We start from the raw sequence: 22,971 nt of genomic DNA, 5'->3' as shown, positions 1-22,971 counted from the left end.
GTGGATCACTTTCCCTTTGCGTAGATTAGAGAAAAATCCTAAATAAATTTAAACTTTTCCAACCAAATCTTGCTTTTAGAATTCCCTAGTTTATTGCTAAATCGTTCCGCGGTGTGAAATAGACTCAAACCTGTCGTTAAATGCCCAAAATGAATATAAAATATTTGGGTTGCATAAACATTTCACAACCAAGTAGCAAAAAGTCCTCTCTCCACATTCATCTGAAACACAACACAGACGAGGCGTCTTGTCCTGAAATGTTTATTAAAAAGAGTATTTACAGTTATAAAAGAAAAAAGAAATCAGTCCAAAATCAAACTCCACACACACACACACACACACTGTGACATCCTCACTGTGTGTGCGGCTTGGAGATGACTCCGTCTGGGTATCGCTCCTTAAAGCGGGCCACGACCTCCGGGTCCAAGAGATGAATGCCGTCCAGCTGGTTGCCCAGGGTGATCCTGGACAGAGCGTGAGAACGCCAACATTTAGTCCAGGTTTAAGATTTACATTTCAAAATTCCACACTCGCATTTTCTCATATTTTTGGAACATTCTTGACCTTTGAGTGGAAAACATTTACCAGAAACCGTGACACGGCACAATGCTGAAACGCGAGTCTGATCAGGCGGTACGGCGAGAGGTTACATCACCGCTTTAAGGCCTCTAGACTGACTTTTATAAGATTTACTTTACATTTAAAACATCTAAGGATTCTTTGCAGCATCGTTAGCAATTTTTGATATATATATATTTTTTTTTCTCATAAAAAGTGAGCATAGAGTAGAGGTTTAATGTTTTAATTTAAACCCTGATTTAAGGTAGCATATAGTAAAATGGCCCCGGTTTAAGATTACATTTACCTGTAGATTCTTTCAGTAAAATAAAAAAGGTCCGTCAAACGAGACATAAAAATTATTGGTGAGGCGACAAACAAACCAAGAGCAAGAAAAAAGAATGAAAAATTTGAAGAAATCTAAAAGCAGAATCAAATTTTTTCCAGATTCAGATCAGAGTCCGTTAAGTGACGCAACAAGAAATTCAAATTCTAAAACACTTTATTGATCCCACAGGGAACTTAAATGTTGACGTAACTCAGATTAATTCAACATTCCTCAAAGAGTTACTATGCTTGGTGATGGCAGTAGGCAGGAAAGGTCTCCTGCAGCAGTCCGTATCACAGCGAATTTGAAGAAGCCTCTGACTGGAGACACTCAGCGACAAAGAGGATGCTCAGATAAACTGTTACCAGTTGGGCTGGACGTTGTGAGGTCGTCCGAAGAGCTCGATCTTCCTGGTGCCGGGCGACAGCCGCTCGATCATGCCGTAGATCTCATCTGGTTTGTGGCTGGTGGAGCGGACCTGGGTCAGAGAACGCAGACGATTACGAGCTGACAGGAACAGGAAATAATAACCCGTGTCGGACGATGATTGGTGCTTTACTTCGGCCACGATGACGTCGCAGTCCAAACCTCGGTTGAACCCCTGCGTGCTTCCCTTCACACCCACCTGAAGACAAACAAACACAACGCCCACGTGGTTTTCAGGCGTTCGCCTTCTGCATCAGCAGCAGGGAGAACGACTGATTTGACTTCAGGTTTACCAGACAGTGCTCCTTCCCGTGGTTCAGCCAGTGGCCCGTCCTGCCTGTGCGAATGATTCGCTGCAGCTGGTTGGTTTTCACCCAAATGATCTCGTCGATGCGCTCGTAGCTGAGGAGACGCCATGTTGAAACAATGAGGAGGGCAGAAGTAAAGAGCGGGTAACACGACAAACAGCAACACCTACCCCCATTGGCTGAGACACTCCCGGCCCAGTTCCATGGCCCTGTGAAAGGACAAGATCCATCTGTTAAATTTGGTAAGAATTAACTTGCCGAAATTTGAGATTGAATACACACTTGATGGGTATCAATGGAGGAGCAGTCTTATGACGGACAGAGTGTGTTTAACTGGTAGACTGAGGGTAGAGGGTTGCTTCGTTTACCTCCCAGTGACCCAGAGGAAGAGGAAGCCATCATCCTGCAAGGCGGGAATGCTGAGTTTCCTCATCTCGTCATCGGTCAGCGTGCCGTACGGCAGCTCCATGTGGATGTCCCAGGGAGGGTCGGCCATCACCACGGAGAACTTCCCCAGGATGGACATGTCCAGGAAGCGGATGTCGCAGCAGATCCACTGAGGACCAAACAGCAGCTTTACAATCCGTGGAGGAGAAACCCCCTCGTCCTTCTCGCCGGCGGGTTTTCCTCGTTGCTCACCTGCGACGGGAAGAGTTTGCCCACGTTGCTGTCGGCGTCTTCGGCGTGCAGCCCGATCTCCGGGGTCCCCGACTGGGGCCCCATCAGGCTGCTCTCGGCCTCGGGGGGGCTGTCGATCTCGTAGTGCACGTACTTGCAGGTGTCCATGTGGAAACAGGTGTTGAGGAAGGAGCAGTCGCCGAGGCTCTCGTCTGTGTGCTTGTTGATGATGCGGCTGAAAGACAGAAGTTGGAAGCTAGTTGACAAAACGCTTGGTGCTGTGAATCTTTGCCATGTATTTAAAAAATATATTTAATATTGATAATATATTATCATTTTAAATGGTAGCAAAAATTTTAAAAAGCTATCAACATTTTCCTTTGATGATTAATTATTAAAGATATCAAATTGGCTCTCAGGAACAGCTCAACCCAACATACAGTATATAATGTGCTTTAATATTCAAACCAACAGTAATAGTTTCTCATTAGTTTTCCTTTCTAAAATGAACCTCATTTTGAAAATTTAAATTAAAACTATTTTCTTACTCAAAACTTCCTAGATGACCAAAACCATGTAGACAAACTCATAGAAAACACCACACTGTCTGAGATAGAGGCATGTTTTTCCTAAATTATTTTCTTTCCTGGGCACTAATTCACTATTGATTCTTCTACAGATTTTCCATAAGTAAAGAAGTAAATAATAAATTAAAGCACAAATTAAAAACACAAGTAAAAATTGGTAGTATCAGTTGATGGCTGGAGCTTCTACAGTTGAAACATGCTTTTATGTAAAAAAACCAAAAAAAACAAAAACAAAAAAAAAACTTTATTTTGGAGTTTGTTTTGATATTGCATTTTATTTATTTATTTTTTTAAATGAAGATTTTTGAGCAGCTAAAGATTGTTTACACAGATATTTGAAAAACGTCCTCCAACTTCAATAACTAAGTGAAAATGTACACTGGTCGTTCTGATGCTGGTGTAGAATAAATATGTATTTAAAGAACAATTACAGCTCCATCTTCTGACTGAAAAGGGCATTTTGCATTTATATCGCACTGTGAAGATGTGCTGTTTAATTTCTTATTTCCATATACCTTTTAAAAGCATATACCGTACTTTTCGGACTACAAGCCGCTACTTTTTTCTCCACGCTTTGAACCTTGCGGCTTATAGCCCTGTGCAGCTTTTCTGTGGATTTTTCTTCAACCACCAGGGGGCTCTTTAGCAGGAAGTTAATCATTGGAAGTCAAAATTGGAAATCAAAGAAGAAAGCGCTGACTTACATTTAGAACAAGAACATGCTAGCAGCAGCTACGACAGAGAAATGTTTTCAAACTCATATGATGCAGCTTTTAAGTTGTCGATCTGGCAGTATAGATCGATAGCCGCGGTACATAAGCTCGGCGTGAAGTTCCGTGAACCAATCCACGGTTCGGTGTTGGAGACTGAGGGCCGAGTCCTTAATAGCAGATTTATTAAGGACGCAGCCCTCCCTGTGTCCTTGAGAGCGGCGGAGATATCAGCGGCTTATAGCCGGGTGCGGCTTATATATGTACATTTCCAGTTTTAGTTGTGGCTTATAGTGTGGTGCGCTCAATAGTCTGGAAAATGCAGTATATGTTTGCACTAAATGTTGTAAGAGAAAGTCGATATGTTCAGAATAAAACCATGAAAACAAATTGAAAACCATAACTAAACTAAAATGCTTGTTAAGCAGAAGGCGTAAACAACCTACCGGAAATGGAGCTTGGTGCAGGGCTGTGGTGTGTCTCCGGAGCGGACGCACTCCTCTTTTGTCCCGTGGTCGCAGAACTCCTGGACCTGAGCTCGACCACGAGACCTGAACTTCTCCACGATGGACTGCTCCTTGGCTGTGCTGGCATTAAGGAGCTCCAGGATCTCCTGACTCATCTTTAAGACAAAAATAAAATAAAAGCACTGACATTGAGACTCCTCTGGCCACTCTCCTGTCTATTCGGGTGCTTCCTGAAATATCTAACACAACTCTTAACCTTCTTGCTCTGCTGCTCCTTGGTGGACTGCTGGTTCAGGAGACTCTCGATCTCCATATCCACGTGAGACGACTGGCTCTTGCTGCTGCGGCCCTTCTTCTCGGCTCCGCTTCCTGTCGCCGAAGATCCCGGCAGCTGCAGGGAGGAAGCCGGCGTAATGGAGGATGCGGTCGCGTGAGGAGGAGACGCGGAGCTCTGAAGTTTAGGTGAAAAGCCGCCGAGGGTCTGGTCTTCGGCTTTTCTCTTGACCCCGGCTCTTTGCGCTCCGGACACAGAGCCGATCATGGCCCACAGCTTTGTGTGGTCCACGGCTACGACCACGGTGGTGGGCGGAGAGGAAGTTGTGGAAGAGGAGGAGATGGAGGTAGGCTGTCGGACCTCAATGAGCTCCTGGGCGGAGAACTTGAGCAGCAGGCTCTGGATGCATCCATGAGTAACCGTACCTTCTGCCTGTGTTGATAAATGCGATATGGACACGCTAAATATAGGGACAAAAGATGCAGTTGAATAGCCTTACGTCACTGTTTGGAGACTTACACTGTTGAGCTGATTTGTGATGGCCAGCGAGTCTGTGGGTAGCGAGAGGCTCAGATCGGAGAGGTATCCCAGCAGCCTCTTCTCCAGCTCAGGGTCCGGTGGCTTTTCCGTCTCCTCCTGAGAAGTAGAGGGAGTTGACGGAGCTGGGCTGTCGCTCCTGGCTGTGGAACCCTCAGCGCTGAGCCCGCCGTCTGAGTGGAGAACAAGACTGATGAGATTTGTATGGAGAAAATATGTGTTTGTTTCCATTTGTAGGAAAGGAATCACAGGGAGAATAACTGGCACTTTTCATGTCAATATTCCATAACTTTGATTCGTGTTTACTGATGTACTGCATAAATGTTTGCTATGTTTGAATGGAAATATTTGAATCTAAATGTAAATTTTTGCCTATTGTGTTGGTCAGTGTTTTGTAGGTTGGTATTTTGTAATACAAAATCTGGATGGAGATGGATGGGTCCGTGGATAGTAGATTGGTGGATGATCAGCTGATCAGACGATCGATGGATAATTGAGCTATGAACAGTGGCTTCATGCTTCGATTGATGACTGGATTTGATCGTTAAATGTTACTTTTTTGGTTAGTTTTCGTATATCTTATTATCTCTAATAAATGTGAGATCCTAATAATAACATTTAAGTAGCCCGTTTTGCCATCGGTCGTTCATTTCAAATTTATAGTCAGCCATCGGATCAACCTAAACAGGTTCTATAATTTTAAAATATTCAAAATGTAGAAGGTATACATTATTTATAAAGCAGTAACACATATTTTATTTTAACAGACACATAATAGAAGGCTCTTTGAATATCTGATGCTTTCAATTAACACAATTAAATAGCAATGATCTCACTTTAATCAAGGTTTCTATTGTCTTAGCATAGTAATAACAGGAAGAGCAACGATCTCCGCAAGCTGCAGATCCCGCTCCCGCCGCCGTGCACATCCCGAACCTCACGTACCCGTACCGGACAGCTGCGCCGGGTCCTTCCGCCGTCGCTTCAGCCTTTCCCGCAACGAGTCCAGCTGCTTCTTATGTGCCTGAATGTTACTCCATGTGTCCGACATGATGAGCTCGATCACCGAGCTGCGTGATCACAGAAACTGGTCACAGTGGACCAAAACACGGTGAAAATAATCCGCGCTCCAGGCAGTGAAGTATGCGTGGTGCACAGGAAAAAAGCGCCGGAAGGAAATCTTGTTTGGCCAAAGAACCGTTCCGTTTTATCATAACGGAACGGTTAGGATAAATTCCGAAAAGCAAGGGTTATTTTGTAATTTAAGAATAACTTTTTTTGTTAGCATTCATTAAAAATATAACAGTTATGCTTAAAATAAAACACTTTTAGATTGCACGTCCTGATTTACACTCCTTTTTGGTCGGTGGCGGTATTGCACCAAATGCTTTCTCCCAACCATCTGCAGACAACCAAGAAGAAGAAACTTATCAAAGACAACTTCCGGTGTCCCTAAAAGTAAAAGCCCTTTTTCTTTGTGGAAAAATTGCTCTGTAATATTAAAATTATAATTATAATTAAAAAAAAACATTAGTAGCGGTCCATACAGCCAGGTTTTTTTGTTTAAATGTAGAACTTGTTCAAAAAACATCTGAGTTTTTTTTTTTTTTCCGTTACTCGTTGGGTTCCTCCGAAGCTGTTTTTCAAGCGAAACCGTAGCAAAGATGGCGGAGAAAGAGGAGAGTAGTGGAGCTGGAGAAGCCAAAACTGAGCTGCAGATCATCAAGGTAGGTTATCCTGGATTACCATCACTCAGTTTGATGTAAGCAAACAGAGCCTCAGACCATTGCGGGTCGTTGGTATGATATGGACTCATAGTTTGTTATTTTCAGTCAGCTGTTGTTATACGGTGTCGCTGTTACCTTCTTAAAATACACGCTTAAATAATATTCCTAAGAAAGTCTTGAATTGCGGAAATGTAAAGTGAAGTCTAAAGGCTAGTATAATTGTAGGCATCACAACAGACAGCTTTATCATTAAGTAAGTCACACTCAATTTAGAGCTCTATATCATTCCGTTTTTCCTTCATTTTATGTCACTGGTGTTCGCTTAAAGAAAGAGATTTTTGAAACAATGTCACCAGGTAACTGTGAACCTGTTCAAATGTTGAGCAGATCCATAGAACAATTCCTTCATGGATGTGCAATAGTTTTCTTCAGCTGAACAGAAACAAATCAGATGTTACTATCTACGATCTAGAGTTAGCACACCCCTTATGTTATTCTATCTAGAAACTAGGGATCAGGCCTGAAATCTGGATATAGTGATTCTCTCAGACATATAAAGACAGTTACAAAGTCAGCCTTCTATCACCTGCAGAACATTTCCAGGATTAAAGGACTATTTTTCGTCACATTGATTACTGCAATTGTGTCCTCAAAGGTCTTGTCTTGTTTTGGTTTTTCTGTCATTGTATGTTTTTTGTATCAGTGGCCTGAATTGCTCTCACCACTTGTTCTCTACCAACATAGGAGCTGGTGGACGAACTACATAACTACAGAGATTGCTACTTCGAGACGCACGGCGTGGAGGAGGCCGGTCGGAGAGACGGTGACGTCAAGCAGAAGATGGAGGAAACACTGAAGAGGCTGGAGGAGAAAGACGGTGGCTCTTGATTTTCATAATCAAAATGTTCATAACATTAATACTGTAAAATATCATTCACAAGTTATTTTTTTTGTTTGTTTGTTTGTTTCCGTCAGACATCTTAAAACACAATGCAGAGTTTCTGCTGCAGAAAGGCAGGTGTCTGAACGTGACCCCGGACTTCAGCGCTGCAGCCGAGGAGTGCTTGTCCCGAGCGGTGAAGCTGGATCCCTGCCTGGTCGAGGCCTGGAACATACTGGGGGACCAGTACTGGAAAAAGGGAGACCTGGTTGCATCCAAGAACTGCTTCACTGGTGCACTGCAGCATGTACGTCACCTGGACAAGGAGCAGTGGTTGTTTTCTCTGTAATGTTCCACTTCATCACTTCTTTATGTTTTTATTGATTGTAGGAGAAGAATAAGGTATCGCTACGCAACCTCTCCATGGTGCTGAGGCAGCTGCCAACACCCAACAAAGATCAACACGGAAAGCATGTTCTGGAGAGTGTGGACCTGGCCCGGGAAGCGGTGCAGCTGGATGCCGGTGATGGGACTTCATGGTGTGAGTAAGAATACTAGCGAGTAATCTCTAGGTGCTTCTTTAAACGCTTTACTTTTTATTCATTGTTCCACGTTTTTCAGGCATTCTTGGAAACGCCTACTTGTCTCTGTTTTTCAACTGCGGTCAGAACCCACAATTTTCCCAACAAGCTCTAAGCGCCTATGCAAAATCTGTGAGTCTACACAAGGATACAATCATTATTCCTGCTGTTAAACCTGAAAAATTTGCTAATATGGTTTCCTTCTGATTAAGGCGGCGGACAGGATTGCCAGCAGCATGCCAGATCTGCACTTCAACAGAGCCAACCTCTTCTACTACGAGGAGATGTTCGGCTGCGCCCTCGAAGGCTACAGCCGAGCGGCGGCGCTGGACCCAAACTGGGAGGAGCCGCTGGCGAAGGAGAAGCAGCTGCTGGAGTATCTGGAGAAAGTGACAGAACTCATCCAGAACAAGGTATGATAAACATGCTGCTCTGTCCCACCACTACACTATGATTTATTTTTGTTTCTTAAGAACAGTTCAGTAGTTCTACAACATAAAGTTTTAAGTTGCTCCATAGTGTTTTTTCAAGTTATTTCTTATATTTCACAGAATCTTATGTTTCTAAAAGTTTGCTATGTAGAATGCAACCATAAAACATTGACATTAATAAATGATGTACGGTAATTCAATAGTGAGATGAACCTGTCTTCTTTAGTTCGTTTGTATTGTTTTTAATGTGAAAATTTACATTGAGAATGCTTGAAAAGTGCTTCAATTGTACTGTGGAAAAAGCGTGCAATCCCGTTGAATGCTCAAGAAGTTATTTTTGACCATGAGGTGGCAGCAAAGTGCAGCTGTGGTTGTTCTCTTTCATCCCTTCTTAGCCCAAGACCTTGTTTTGTGTGTGTGTGTGTGTGTGTGTGTGTGTATGTGCAGGGCAAGGTGAAAACCCGTCGGCTGAAGACGATGTTGTCAAACCTCAACACGTCCGCTCTGGGGCCGTGCTCGTCCCCGCAGTTCCGCACTCCATCCGGTCGAGTGGGCAGCCTCGAGCCGCGGCCCCTTTCTTCCCTCACGCATGGCCACAATGGCGGGGTGGCCGCCCTGGGCAAGGTGGTGTTCAGCCTGGCCTCTCAGGATCGCATGGCCTTGTAAGTGCAACTACTCTCAAACTTTACTACAGAATAAAATAAAAACTTTAGGCTTTATAGTTTGATCTCTCAGTCAATACTTTCCTGAGAGCTGTCTTAATCATCATGTACTTAGAAATGAGAACCACTGCTGTTACATTTTGTGAGATTCTGGTATTTGCAACCACCTTACTTGTTCCCTGCAGCACGTTTGGGATGGTCGACAGTGAGGAGACGTGTTTGGTGGTGATGGTTTACAACACGGCGGACAACTGGGGCGTCCTGATCGGCGACTCCGTGGTCATCCCCGAACCCAACGTCAAGCGTCACAGCATCACACATAAAGACAAGGTCAGCATTTCCTGCGTCGTTTTGTCAGATTGCACTGTAGGGCCTGTGGGTCTAACCTCCTCATGTCTTCTTTGCGACAGTCGTACGACTTTAAAAGCATACGCGTGGATTCTCCGCTGCTCCTCATCGTCAATGGGAAGTTACAGAACGCCCAAAGTCAGATCCCGGTCTCTGTCAGCTACCACTGAAACCTTTGGCCGGAGTGAGTCGATTGGTTAGGTTTTTCCAATTTTCCAATTCTGTGCCTGATTTTTCACCTTCTTTTCTGTAAATACCCCTCACTTTTTTGGTTGTGTATATTTATGATCTTAGTTTTTTCAAGACAGGGTTATTTTATAAATGAATAAGCTTGTAATGTGGCGTCCTGAATTCTGTTTACTTGACGTAAAGAATAAATTTTTTTTCTGTGAAGTTTTTGTTTGTGTGGCATCTTAAAAAATAATCCTTATGGTTGAATCAGCGTAAAGCCGGACATCTTAAAGACAGCTCCACATGTGGCACAGCTGTTTGCAGATTTTCAATAGGTAAATAAAGTATAAAACTAGGTGCAATTCATGTTTCATTCTGTAAAAATATTTTCAGAACATTTTATTTAATATTCTCAAACATTCAGTCCCACCCTGGATTTCACATAACCATCAGCTTTGGTTGTTTATTACGGTGCACTGGTAAACATGTTTACAATTTATACCCTCAGTAATAAGTCTATCAGTTAAATAAAAAAATAAAAAATCAATATAACTACTGAATTATATTAGTCAATGTGAACTAGATGATCTACACAGATGAAAATAAAAGTCACCAAAGCTGAAAAATCTACTATTGTATCTAGAGCATATAATATAGTCAATTAATGCAAGAAATACACTTATAGTATTTATAGATCATCAGAACACACCAGGAAAAACATCTGTACATTTGACAGCAAGCATAAAAGTAAAGATTTGCTTTCAGTGCTTATTGATGAAAGGCTGGTTCTTGTCCCTGGTCGGAGAGCTGAACTGGAAGAAGGTCTTGGCTCCGTCGCCCTCCAGGCAGGAGAAGAAACGAGAATCGCCAAGGGGGGCAGATGAGAGGAACTGCGGGCTTCTCTGAGGGGTCGCCTCCCGGGCCATCGCTAAGTGAAACCCAGGAAATAGACGGACGGTATTTATCGTTGCTCCGATGAAAGAAGACAACTTCGATTAAACGACAGAGTTTATACAAGTGTCTTCTCATCACTGCCTCGCAGTATGAGTTTGTTATTTTGTTATAGCTTCTTCTGCTTAAAGGTGTTTCACCTCTGACCCCGGCCTGCATCTAACGGCATAAATATACCGCTCAGGTACAGAGGAAAAGCCGTTAAAAACATGCTACTTCTGTTACTCATTTTAAATGGACAAAAAATAAAGAGCTTTAACACCATGCACAATCATCAGAATTATTTAAGATTTGGGTGATTTGTAACACCTCTAACACATCACTATGTGTTAGAGGTAAGGTACTAATTTCATAGATCTTTCTTTAAAGGAGCTAAAAATATGCAATTTATTGGCTCTGGACTTTAATGGTCTGGAAGCAGCACACTCCGATGGGAATCACTGCATGACACCAGGAAGGATCTGAAACTACGTTCAGGTAAAACCCAACACACTCACACGCAAACCACATCCTCTGGAAGTGCTGATTCCAGTTTTACCTGGTGATGTAGTGACTAATATCTTTGAGGGGGTTTTTTTTCCCACAGGCACTTGCAAACTATCATTTAGGAAACCTTGTTAATAAAAAAAAAACAAAAAAAAAAACAGGACGGCGTGTTTGCAATACCGATGCTCAAGTCTCGATTTCCATGTTGTAGTGGCATGTCTCGCTCCCCGGCTCCCACCACCATGTTACGCAGCCTCAGGGAGTCGTACAAGCCCTGTAGCTTCTGGTACTGCCTGTTCCTCTCCATCAGCCTCTCTGACACCTCACTGTACTTCCTCTTGTACTCCTCCATCACCTGAGGAAAAGAAGATTTGGAGAGTCGTATCATTTCCAAAAGTCAAAGCCGAGTTGGAGCTATAACGATGAACTCTGTCGATCTCTGAGCATTGTGTGCAAAATGCATCACGCAAAAATTGAATTTTTTTTTTCAATTAGAAATTGCAGGATGTGATGAAGACTTTGTTTCTTAAAGTAAGCTGCAGCTAGAAGCTTTGCGGCTTACTTTCTTCAGCGAGGCGATCTCCCCCCTCATTGCGGTGAGTTCTAGTTCTCTGCTCTGGTTCTGCTGGTTCAGAACTTTCTCCATCTGCTTCAGCTGTGTGTCAGCGCGGGATAGACTGTATTCTTGGTACATACGCTCCTGATGGACCTGCACACACAAAATTTGACTACTTAGGCTTTGCTTTAAGGGAGAAAACAGAGCACGTTTTATGTGCAAATAATGAGATACTTGACCTGGTAGCTCCAGAAGGCAAGAGCACGAGAACTGATGTCCAGCACGATGTCTGGTCGCAGACCTGCCAGCACCATGGCTTTATACTCTTCAGTGGGTGACAGCTCTGTCCTCACAATGTCCAGCTTCCCGGACAGAGCAGTGGAGCATGCCGGGCAGATGGCAGGAGAGCGGCTGAACTCACCAGACCCGTGCTGATCACAGAACACGTGGGAGCAGGATGTGACCCAGGCAAAGCCGCTAAGCTTTGCCCGACACTTTGGGTAATTGCACAGCAGTGTGTCATCACCGAGAGACATGGACATCATTCTGGGGGGAAAAAAGAGCAAACTTTCTCCGAGTCCAAAATATTAATATTGGGAAAATACATCTAGAGTAGGTAAGCTAAAAAAAATCCTGGGCATTATATAAAAGCTGACAGCTCAATATCAACAAGTTCAGATTTTATTAAAGAAGTAAAATATAGATTTTAATATTCTTTGGGGGTATATCGTCAGTATCCATATGTAGAGTATTTTGTAAAACGATTAAACTGGTCAATTTTGACCAGTTTAAAGAAAATATAACAACCCTGCCAATTCCTCCAAATTGGCCAAAATGCCTGTTGCTTTCCAATTTAAAAAAGAAGAAATTTAAAGTGAAAATATTTTACTTCAAGTTAGTACGGAATTTATGAAGTACAAAAAAATGTTCTTATAAAGTACTTTTTCCACAGTATTCCTCATCAAATAATGACCCTTGAGTACTTAGACTACGTGTCAACTACTACCTTGGCTGCTAATGCTAACTATGTAAGTTATTATATTTTTTGCATCTTTTTACCGACTTTTATTTTTTTAAGACAGGAAAGCTACAATATAAATTTACATTGTGTTGTTATAAGGTAAATAACGATATTTATACATTTAAAATTAAGCTATGTTTCCAGCAATTAAATGCTAAAATTAGCTAGAGAGCTAATAGTGGTTTAGCTTGCCCACTAACTAAAGCTAATCAGGGCTGGTTGTTGTCTTCTGTGCTTATTAAAGGCGTTTTCTATTATTTATTTAATATTCATATTTTTAACACCACCTCTTACAGCGTTTTACATTAAAATACTAAAATAAAAAAATAAAACAGGCATAAAACTTATCTTTTTATCATTCAACGGCTAACTCTTACCAGTTAATTCTTCCTCTAGTAGCTGTTAGCATCAAGTGTCGCTATACTGAAGATTGAATCTAACTGTTAATACTAAAGATTATATTAGTTATAGAAATATAACTCATATATAATTAGTTATATAATATATTATATAATATATTATATATATAATTAGTTATATAAATATAACTAATATACCTCAGTATTACAACCTTCAAACTACTAACGTTGATCTAATGTACCATAAGCAAGACGGATTATGTGACCTATTACTAAATGGTGTGAATCAGTGGCATTCAAAGTGGATGCCGCGGGCCTTGGAAGGCCACAAGGGGGAGTAAGAGGGGTCAAAGAAAGCTGAAGGAATGATGAAAGCAAAATAAATAAAAATAATTATCTAATAAATTTACTAACCATACATTTTTAATCATATTTTTTAAATCAGAAAATCAAATCAGTTTTTTAATCATTAATAAAATCTAAGTTAAAGTAATTTATTGAAATGTTATTTACCATGCTCATCTTTCTGATTGGCTGCCAGTCAAATTTATTAAACTCCTTTGCTCCTCAAGCTAATGTAGCAAGTGTGAAATTGACACCTTTCTGACTAGAAAGACTGAAGAATTTATGGCCAACTAAAATCAGAAGGTATGAGGGAGCATTTATGCTAAATGAAGGTAATAATTATTGAACAGTGATTGAAAGTGAGAAAAAGAACGTTCTAAATGTTGATGTTTTTTACTTATTTTGAAGCATTGCCTGTGATTTTGCCTAGAAGGGGTTTCCACCCAGAAGCTAATGCTGGTTGTTGTTTGGTCATGGCATGGAAACGTTTGGGAACTCTTTGTATAAGTTACTGACCTACAGCTGGGTCATTTTAATTTTTACAGAATTAAAATGACATTGTGATGACTATACATCAACCTTATTCAACAGGTTTGTGTACACACACAGGACATTTCAAATTGTTGCAACTTTGCTCTCAATAAAGACGTTTAAACTATATATATAAGAAAGTTAGTCAGACTTCGGCTTCTTCGTCTCTGAGTGGATAATGACAATTTCTTACCAGCTTCATCCAAATTCGTCACAAGGTCTTTTGCTTTTGTTCTTGGGGTTGATTTTCACATTTTGCGCCAAAATCCGTTCATGTCTGGGGCACAGAATCTGTCTGCGGTATAATGGCTAGACATTCCCATGATGTTTATTCACATAATTGTTCAAAATCCTGGAAGGTGTCATAAAACTCATTGAGGTTCACAATCCTCTTCTTGATAAATAGCCTGATTTAATTTGATTTTCCATGATGTCACTCAAGGAAGCAAGTGTTTAAATGCGCTAGATCCATAGACCTGTCTCTGATTAACTCAACTGATTGTGATAAGCTTGCATAATTATCTGCAGTCTCCCAGGGAATTGTAATCTTGACTTTGCAGAGTAATAACAATCTCTCTCTTTTGATGGCATTCAGAAAAAAATAATAATTCTGGCAATTCTAGTAGACCTGAAACATGAAAGGTTTAGTCTGGTTTAATAGTCAATGAGAGAAAGACCTGTTGTTTCTCTTACATGCTGTAAATATCTGGTGATAATTTCCCTTTTGGAAGTGAATTACATAAATAAATCAGCAGCTGTGTTTTGAAGTAAAGGCCAGGTTAAACTGTAATAGTTGCTCTGCGTGTTTTAAATGTTACTTAAACATGGTACCTCCACCTACTCCTCCTCCTCTCTCTCCCCCCTCTGTAGCTTTTTTATCCATCCCTCCACGTGGTACAGGAGTAAAGGCAGGGGGTGAAAGAGGGGCATTGTGCTGTGCAGCAGTGGATCCGGGGGGTCATAGTGAGAGAGGGGAGATGCTCACTCAACTGTGTCCAGCTCGCCATTGTCGATGATTCCCCGTCTATTCTCTTCCTTTTAAATAGAGCTCCAGTGTAAGATGCAGGCTTTTTTTTTTTTGTTGAAAGGGTAATGGTAGTGGTGGTGGGGGGAGTTGTATTATGGGCTCGGTGATAACACACGAATTACATACGTGGATGTGGAATGGCCCCACTTTGTGCACCACGCTGCTGTTGATAATTGGCCCTATGGAAAGCAAAAGGTTAGAAATATTGACCGTGGCACAATAGATGCACTACCAAGTCAGAATTTTATAGAGATCAGGTTATAGGGCAACCTGCCATGCTTATAACGAGATTCACTGAGGAAGCGAGTCACCTGTTAGATTTGTTTTACTCTTTATTGTAGTTTGATCAAATATGAGATAATAACCATTATGGAATGATCACAGCGTCCCCAATTAAAAAGTCAGCACTTATGTCCTACTACATAAGTTTTTTTTAGGGTGTGGCCTTAATTGGACACCCTAGCCTTATTGTCACTTTTTATTTATAGTTTATAGGTTCGGTGTGAGTGTAAGAAAAGGCAAAAAAATAAATAAAAAATAAATAAAGCTGAGAGGGGAGGGAAGAGAGAACCCAGGGAGGTTGTGAGTTACACGCTATTGAAATGCAAATATCATAGAACAAGGAGTGGTTCAGTGTGTGTGTGTGTGTGTGTGTGTGTGTATGCATGCAGCGGAGCAGCGGTAGGAGAGGAGGGGCACAAATTGGACAAGTTTTTTTTTCTTTTTGAAGCTGGAGGGGTGCGGTGGGGGGAAGAAGGGACTTTAGAAAACAGCCACACACACACACCGCAGCTCCATATGACACGGTGCGGCCAGGCGGATTTCCATACAGCAACTCCTTTTTTTGTTGTTCTTGTTGTCTTTAACTTTCTTCAACGAAATCCGGCGCTGCGGAGATTTTACTTAAGAATTTGTGAAAACTGCGCTCATTTGGGAAATTGAATGCGCGCAGGAGCTCGTTCAAGTGCGCAAAAAAAAAAAAAAAAAACGTGTCTGGTGCCATTCGAGCGACTGATGCCCCCCTCTCTGTCTGACTCGCCGTGAATCATGTCACGCCGGAAACAGAAGAGACCCCAGCAACTCGTCAATTCAGATCCGGGGGGCCCGAAGTTGCTGCAAGGTGAGAGACTTACCTTTATCTTACTATTGTCGTTTAAATGTTGTTTTAATTCAGAGAAAATGAAGCTAGAAGAGCAATTCACTTTCAGAGTTGGCTTCAAAACTAGAGGAAAACTGAAGAGCACCAATGTTCACGTGATCATATTGCAAACAATACATCTGAGTTGATGGACCAAGAAAAGTTTACATGTATGTCTTAGGTTTAAATTAGGCAGACTGTCTATCTAATTATTTTAGTGGCTTCCCACTAAAAGAAGCCAGTCATTTTGGTGGATGCCTACAAATTTCCTCTCTGTGAAGTGAATAGAGCAGGATTAACCGACATACATCTGTTGGTCATTTTCACAAGCTGCCCATCCTTTAGGAAACTAACAGGCTGCTTAAGGCTGACTGCTAGAGCTCTTTTATTAGCATGAAGCACTCACAATAACCTGCGTGGTCAGGGGGAAGGGAAGGCAGTGCCTTTTTTTTTGAGGTAAAGATTAATCTTCCACTCCTGAATTGTCTTCAGTCTTTGCAGTCCATCTATACTTTTCTTCCTCATGCACCCCTCTTTTCCCATTTTCAACCCTCACAATGCCTCCTCCCTCCCCTTTTCTTTCTCAGCTCTATTGACTGTATACTTCTGCACAGCTGGGGGGTTGAGATGGATAAGAAAAGGTTTCACGCATTATTGCCAAGTTAATTTAGGACGTCCCTCATATCCCGCGCGTGCAATGCTTTGCAGGTAAAACTTTCAAAATCAGAAGTGCAAGTTTAGCTTTGTAGTTTGTTATAGGTTTCCTGCAGGTGCAGGTTTGTTTCTAAATAACAAGGAGGGAATTTCTGCGAGGTACAGTCTTTCATTCCATCACTATACCTCTCCAGGAGGGAGTAGTTAGTTTGTCTCTCCTTTGTTGTTACCCTCCCCCTTCTTTTTTTTCTTTTTACTCTTTCTCACTCTGTGCTCAAGATTCTGAAAGAATTTGACCCCTGGGCGGCAGAGGTCAGATTAGTTGACCAATCAGAGCATGTGGACAGTACCCAGAACCCTTAGCATGGCCTGACCCTCGACCTCCACTGTGACGTAAGGGGGGAGGGTGAATGAGGAGATGAAAGACGTAACTGCCGCAGGGACGGGGGCTGGGTTAAGAGGGGTTATGGGTTGTCTAGGTGATGTCCATTGTCCTTTAAAATGTGCTGCCATAGCAACAAGGTGGTCTGTGAGCTTTTTTGTGTGCGCAAGATGTTTGAAGAGTTTTGCTCCAGGGAGCACAGATTGAGACAAGACATTTCAAAGACTGGTGGACTGTGAGTTTCTTCCACTTGTTTATTTGCTTGTCGGAGGTCATTTCCAGGCGAGCGTTTTCTTTTGAAGCTGTAACTATATCTTGTGGTATGTAGACAAGTTTGCAAACTAAATTTTGTAAGCAATAACTAAAGTCACTGAGATAAACAGTCTAGGAACGTAACTGAATATGTGAGTTGATATTGGGAACAGAGTTTTACAGAGTTGTTCCTTTTTCCCGTTTTCTGGTTTTTAATAAGTGCTGTTTCTTTCTAATTGATCTTCAGATGACCACTTGAGCTTAAAGTCACCATCCACGTCTCTGGGATCAGACCTAACCTCATCAGGTTCTTCCTCCTCCTCCCCCACCTCACTACAAGACTGCCAGCCACCCCTGGCCACTCGCCCGTCTCCTGGAGGGCTCCACGCGCCTTCCTTGCCCAGTGAGAGCTCACCTCCTCCCCACTGGCCCAGTCACATTGCTCCCTTTACCACCTCCCTCCCCAACACCCACTCCTCCCTCTCCCCTGACTTTCCTCACCCATCATTGTCTTCCCAGACACACTCACCTCCTCCCCTGGATCAATCCTCTGGTACCCACAGCCTGAACCACCAAGTTAACACTCTGTCCATCATGACCTCTCCCCCAATGGGCAGCTCTGCCACCACTACTACCTCTTCCTCGTCTTCTTCTTCCTCCTCCTCTCAGCAACCTCAACCAGACAGCTCCAGTCCTGGTCAGCAGCAGTCTTCCACCTCATCAGGGGAGCAGGGGCAGATCCAGGTGCCCCCAACCCTGGCGGTGCTTTTAGAAGAACTGCGGGTCCTGCAGCAGCGGCAAATCCACCAGATGCAGATTACAGAAGAGATCTGTCGGCACGTCCTCAGGCTTGGAGGAGCTGTCTTTGGCCAAGATAACAATGCACAAGCTAGCGGCGCAGGCTTCAACCAGAAGTCCACTGGAACAGCATCTTCATCACCTACACATCCTTCAACCAATACTCCAGTAACCACAGCTTCATCCCTGTTGAGTGGACTTCCTTCTTCCCTCTTTCCTCAGCCAGCCATCTCCAAATCAGGTACTTCGCTAATCAATGGAGATAGACCCCAATCCTCAACTTCTAGCTCATTTTCATCATCCTCTTCTTTAGCTATTTCTTCCAGCATCAATTCATCTGTTGCCTCCCTGCACCCTCTGTCCTTGTCCCTGGGCCTGTCACCACGCTACCTCCATGAGAAATCATCCAACACCTCTTCGTTTGGTCACAGCAATGGCATCAGTTTCCAAACTCCTTCCCTTCCCACGACCAGCCACTCACAAGACATTCAGTCAAGCTCATCTCTTATCTCTGCCTCCTCGTCAGGACGCCCTCAACATGTCTGCAGGTTCTGTGGGAAAGTCTTGAGCAGTGATTCCTCCCTCCAGATTCATCTGAGGTCACATACAGGTGAAAGGCCCTATCAGTGTCCGGTGTGCCTGAGCCGTTTTACAACCAGAGGAAACCTCAAAGCCCATTTCCTGAGACACAGAGAGCAGAACCCAGAGCTGTCCCTTTCTCTGCTACCCCCTGCACTGTCAGAGCAAACACAGAGTGGATCAGCCCCAGGTTCAGTTCAAAGGAGAAGAAAACGGCGGGTTGATGATGATGAAGCATATAATGGAGTGAAAGGAAGTGTTCCCGGTATAACAGAGAGCATGGCTTTAGGATTACTGTCTGGTGGTTCGACTAGGTCCTCACCTTCCTCTTTACCTCTGCCTCCCTCAGTGGACATGGCTCTTCTGTCCACAGCCCATTCACTGTTACAGTTAAACAGAGCATCAGCAGCTGTTTCTAGCACATCTAGCACTGCTCTCTCTTCATCATCTCCATCTTCCTCTTCTTCTTCTAGTCAGTATAAAGGAGCTAAACAACAACGGTTTGATGAAAACACTCCTCCTCACTCTTCTCTTCACACAACTTCTCCATACTCCCAACTTGCCCACCTCCCCAAGATACTTTTTCCGGGAGGTGCATCCCCCCACCACCTTGCACTTCTCAGGCCTCCAGGTCACCCATCCACTTCCCACCTCTCCTTATCTCATCAGCTACCATTCCCATTCCCTCCTTTCCCAAAACCGCCAACCTCTTCCCCCTCCTCCTCCTCTCCCACCACCTCCACCCAGACCTCAGACACTTCCAAGTTGCAGCGGCTGGTGCAGAAGCTAGAAAAGCAGCCACAAGGTAGTGCCTCCTCCTGCCTTTCTGCCTCCTCTCCTTCCACCTCCTCACAAACCTCTGCTGATGTTAATGGTGATACAAATGTACGTGACCTGACTACCACCTCAAGTGCCTATCGCAGAGAGATGTTGGCTGCTCTCGGACTGAGCCCAAGTGTCAGTGCTTCAGTGACTGGTCAGGGAGTCTCAGGTTCAGGTCCTACAACTACCACTTCAGCCCTGCCCACAGCCCCGGTTGCTAATCAGTGTGGAGTATGTATGCGTGTTCTCAGCTGCCCCAGAGCTCTTCGGTTGCACCAGGCCACACATCTGGGAGAGCGCCCCTTTCCTTGTAAGCTTTGCGGCCGTTCTTTCTCCACAAAGGGCAGCCTTAGGGCACACCTGGCCACTCATCGTGCCAGGCCCCCGAATGCCCGGGCCATGAATTCTTGCCCACTCTGTCCTCGCAAGTTCACTAATGCCTTAGTTCTACAACACCACATTCGTTTGCACCTTGGAGGGCAAATACCACCTGATGAAGAGATTCCTCCTGACGATGGAGCAGAAACAGAAGGCGCTACCTTTAAAGACAGTCATGGCGAGCCTATTAGCTCCCTATCAAAAGTGCAAATCCTTCCACTTGCCTTAACGACAGGGTCCAAGTCTTCAGTGGATGCTCTCAGCTCAGGATCCAGTTTTAAGCAGTCCAAAGCTACTGATTCAGATTTTGTCAAGAATGAAGAATTTGAGCGTTCAATTCCAAGTGTTAGTCCACCTTTAAGCTGTAATACCCCCTCAGCAGGAGCTGATAAAACTCTGCAGCTTGCAGTAATTGCCTCAGCTGAAAGCCCCACAGAGGAGAAAACCCAGATTGATCTGGGCTCTGCCAGTCCTTTCAAAGCACCCTTACCTAGCTCTCATTCAGTTGTAGACAAGGTAGAATCTGTTTCTGATGATACTCCTCTCTCCCTATGTGTTTCAAAGCCTGGTGTTGATAATACTACAACTAGACTAGTTAACAGTGATGTACAACATTCCCCAAATGAGCATATACAGAGTCCCAGTCATATTCCAGACCCCCCATCTGCGGATCCTGTATCTTCACTTTCACCGCCCACCAGCCCTGGAGCTACCCCAGAGGTAGAAGAGACTGGAAGTGGTGTTAAACAGGAGCTGCGAGGGAGAAACACTTCCAGTAGTAAAGGGAAAAGCGATGCTACTACATCCAGAGAGTCTCTTTCTATGTCTGAGCCAGAACTGGGTAAGGAAGAACCAGTGAAGGACGATTCAGCTGCCCTAAAAAAGCTGTCGGATAACCCAGAGACTCCTGCAGGGGCATCAACACCACATGCCCAACCTGCTCGACCCGACAAGCCCTACAGCTGCTCCCACTGTGGAAAGGCGTATGCCAGCCGAAGTGGACTTAAGGTATAGTTAAACAAATAAACATTTGCTAGAATATCTTTAAAGTAATACATTCAAACCTATTGGTAACTAGTTGTGTTTCTTCTCATCAACAGGGTCACATGAAAACGCATCCTGGAGTGTTGACGACTACCCCTTGCAAGGCTCAAACCAATGAAAGTGACCCTTCAGAGGACCGTGGTACTTCAAATAAAATCTCCGCACAGCAGGAGGAAAAGCAGGGACTGGCCCCTGAGAAAGGTGACAGCACAGATCTGCTCCCAACCAGTGGTGGCTCTGATGTGACCACTGACACCATGGACATTACAACATAGGATGTGTTTCAGTAGATCCTGACAAAGGGAATGTATTTTTAATAGAATGAGAATTGTTTTGTAGAGTCTGTAATTCTAACTCATAATTAGTATTTGTAAAAGAAAAATAGGTATAGTATATTTTTAGTACTATGACAAAAAAAAAATGTTGAATGTAGTATTTCTGCTGTCTATTTTTGTACTTCAAAGACCACAGTGAGGCCTTATCCTACACCCTTCAACGCATTGTTCACTTGTACTTTGCTGACACATTTCAGCATGTACTGTATAATATCTTTCTTACAAGAAGTGTATGTAGATTTTTTTTGTTTGTTTTTTGAAAAGGAGTGTCCGGAAGTTTCATACCAAAACAGGCCACGTTTATAATGGCCACTGAGCTGTACATAAAAACTGCGGTTGCCTTTTTTTAAAATCGCTACTGTTTTCTTTCCTTTGTTTCAATGCTGCTTAATGAGTGTTTTCTTATGTACTGAGTTGCACTGTGCTCCACGCTGCCGAAACATCTGCTGAACAAACTCACCCCTACGATGACTGTAACTATGATGATTGTATTATCAACTCCGGGTGGTTACAGTAAAACCTTTTTGATGATGGTGAATGCCTTCCCCGTTGTTTTTTCTCTTTTTTTTGTGGTGCTATCTGCAGTTCTGAAACCTCCAACAAGGATGAACCCCATCCTCTTACTGCTCCCTCCACTCGATCCGCTGCTCTCTCTCAGCGCACTTGAGGGTGCTTCACTGCTTCGTAAATCGTATGCACTCACTGGAGTCTCTGCTTTGCTCAGTTTAGTATTTGTATGCGTTGCCTTCTCCCTGCTAACTCCCACTCCCCCACCCCCCTCCTCTCTTTCTTGTAGCAATGACAGAATGTGTTCCCACGCTTCCCATGTGATGTTAAAAAAAAAGTAAATAAAACAATGGCAATGTGAAGTGGAGACTGGTTTGTTGCTTTTTTTTTTGTATGTTCCTGTTTAAGCCTCTGTCTCTGTGAATTCATTTATCTGTTTAAGCATTCTGGTTGCATGACTCTTGTTCTCTGTGAGCCTGTATGCACTCTGTTGGTCAGTTTTCTCTTGTTTGTTCCAGTTCTCTGTGTGTCTGGATTGGAGGAGGGAGGCTGGTTGAGGGGGTCTCCTTTGTTTGAGGAGCTAGGCTGGCTGTCTCCTAATTCTGTCTTTTAAGCCCTCAATGTCTTATAATATGTTTCAGTTCCCCAGCAGTGTGTATGTGTGTGTGTGTGAAAAGAATAATCAGAGCCTGTATGAGTGTTATTGAGGGTGCAGCTGTAGAGGCAGTCACCTCCCTCCCTCCCTCTCCCCGTGTCATTCTCTCTTTCATACGCAGTCTCTTTCATTTTCTCTTTCATTTCCCTCCATCGCTCTCTGCATTCACCCCCTCATCCCCTCCTTCCCACCCCATGTAATGAGCTGACACACAGGAAGCTCTAATCCTCTCACAATACCTCCCCCCTCTCCCCCATCAAAAAAAGTGACTGGAAACGGGACAGGGGGCAACAGGGACCAACCTGGTCCAGCTGTCCCCAAAATGGCCGCCTTTAATCCGCCAACCCCCTCCGTAGTAGCTTTTTTTTTTTCTTCCCTTTTTTGAGCCTGTAGGGGATCCAGAAACCATGACGACCAGTAACCAGGGGGAAAGAATGGCCAAGAGCAGAGAGGAGGACAAAAGCTGTGAAAGGAGCCATGTGTGAGAAGTTTGTCCACATGCGTTCATGAGTGACAAGAGACATGTCTCAATCAAACG

General features: G+C 43.4%; 4 protein-coding genes across 6 annotated transcripts; 2 read left to right on the top strand and 2 right to left on the bottom strand.

Annotated features, from left to right (window-relative positions):
• Positions 1–245: 245 nt before the first annotated feature.
• Positions 246–6,219, bottom strand: mettl3 (methyltransferase like 3). Of its 2 annotated transcripts, none has more exons than XM_044097262.1 (11): positions 5,759–6,219; positions 4,796–4,986; positions 4,259–4,708; positions 3,982–4,157; positions 2,260–2,473; positions 1,989–2,176; positions 1,791–1,829; positions 1,606–1,714; positions 1,446–1,511; positions 1,252–1,364; positions 246–464 (listed from the first exon to the last, which is right to left on the bottom strand). In XM_044097262.1, the coding sequence occupies exons 1-11, from the start codon at positions 5,862–5,864 to the stop codon at positions 353–355; spliced, it is 1,764 nt and encodes a 587-aa protein (XP_043953197.1). In that variant the 5' UTR covers positions 5,865–6,219; the 3' UTR covers positions 246–352. The 2 variants fall into 2 exon arrangements, with proteins under 2 accessions (XP_043953197.1, XP_043953198.1); XM_044097263.1 differs by having other exon boundaries at positions 5,765–6,016.
• A 35-nt stretch (positions 6,220–6,254) lies between these two features.
• Positions 6,255–9,835, top strand: ttc5 (tetratricopeptide repeat domain 5). The gene is made up of 10 exons (XM_044097264.1): positions 6,255–6,271; positions 6,450–6,540; positions 7,285–7,417; positions 7,516–7,727; positions 7,811–7,961; positions 8,042–8,133; positions 8,214–8,414; positions 8,880–9,094; positions 9,280–9,424; positions 9,505–9,835. The coding sequence occupies exons 2-10, from the start codon at positions 6,478–6,480 to the stop codon at positions 9,610–9,612; spliced, it is 1,320 nt and encodes a 439-aa protein (XP_043953199.1). The 5' UTR covers positions 6,255–6,271; positions 6,450–6,477; the 3' UTR covers positions 9,613–9,835.
• A 182-nt stretch (positions 9,836–10,017) lies between these two features.
• On the bottom strand, positions 10,018–13,110 carry LOC122820086 (E3 ubiquitin-protein ligase CCNB1IP1). Its single transcript, XM_044097261.1, has 5 exons — positions 13,005–13,110; positions 11,846–12,152; positions 11,613–11,759; positions 11,231–11,405; positions 10,018–10,541 (listed from the first exon to the last, which is right to left on the bottom strand). The coding sequence occupies exons 2-5, from the start codon at positions 12,149–12,151 to the stop codon at positions 10,375–10,377; spliced, it is 795 nt and encodes a 264-aa protein (XP_043953196.1). The 5' UTR covers position 12,152; positions 13,005–13,110; the 3' UTR covers positions 10,018–10,374.
• Positions 13,111–15,534: 2,424 nt separating this feature from the next.
• Positions 15,535–22,145, top strand: si:ch211-212k18.5 (sal-like protein 2). Of its 2 annotated transcripts, XM_044097256.1 has the most exons (4): positions 15,685–16,009; positions 17,563–18,354; positions 18,427–20,900; positions 20,993–22,145. In XM_044097256.1, the coding sequence occupies exons 1-4, from the start codon at positions 15,937–15,939 to the stop codon at positions 21,209–21,211; spliced, it is 3,558 nt and encodes a 1,185-aa protein (XP_043953191.1). In that variant the 5' UTR covers positions 15,685–15,936; the 3' UTR covers positions 21,212–22,145. The 2 variants fall into 2 exon arrangements, with proteins under 2 accessions (XP_043953190.1, XP_043953191.1); XM_044097255.1 differs by having other exon boundaries at positions 15,535–16,009; positions 17,563–20,900.
• The last annotated feature ends 826 nt before the right edge of the window (positions 22,146–22,971 follow it).

Source organism: Gambusia affinis, linkage group LG18 (assembly GCF_019740435.1).
Source record: "Gambusia affinis linkage group LG18, SWU_Gaff_1.0, whole genome shotgun sequence".
Lineage (NCBI taxonomy): Eukaryota > Metazoa > Chordata > Actinopteri > Cyprinodontiformes > Poeciliidae > Gambusia > Gambusia affinis.
The sequence above is the reverse complement of the archived record's forward strand: the minus strand, read 5'-3'. Positions and strand labels throughout refer to the sequence as shown.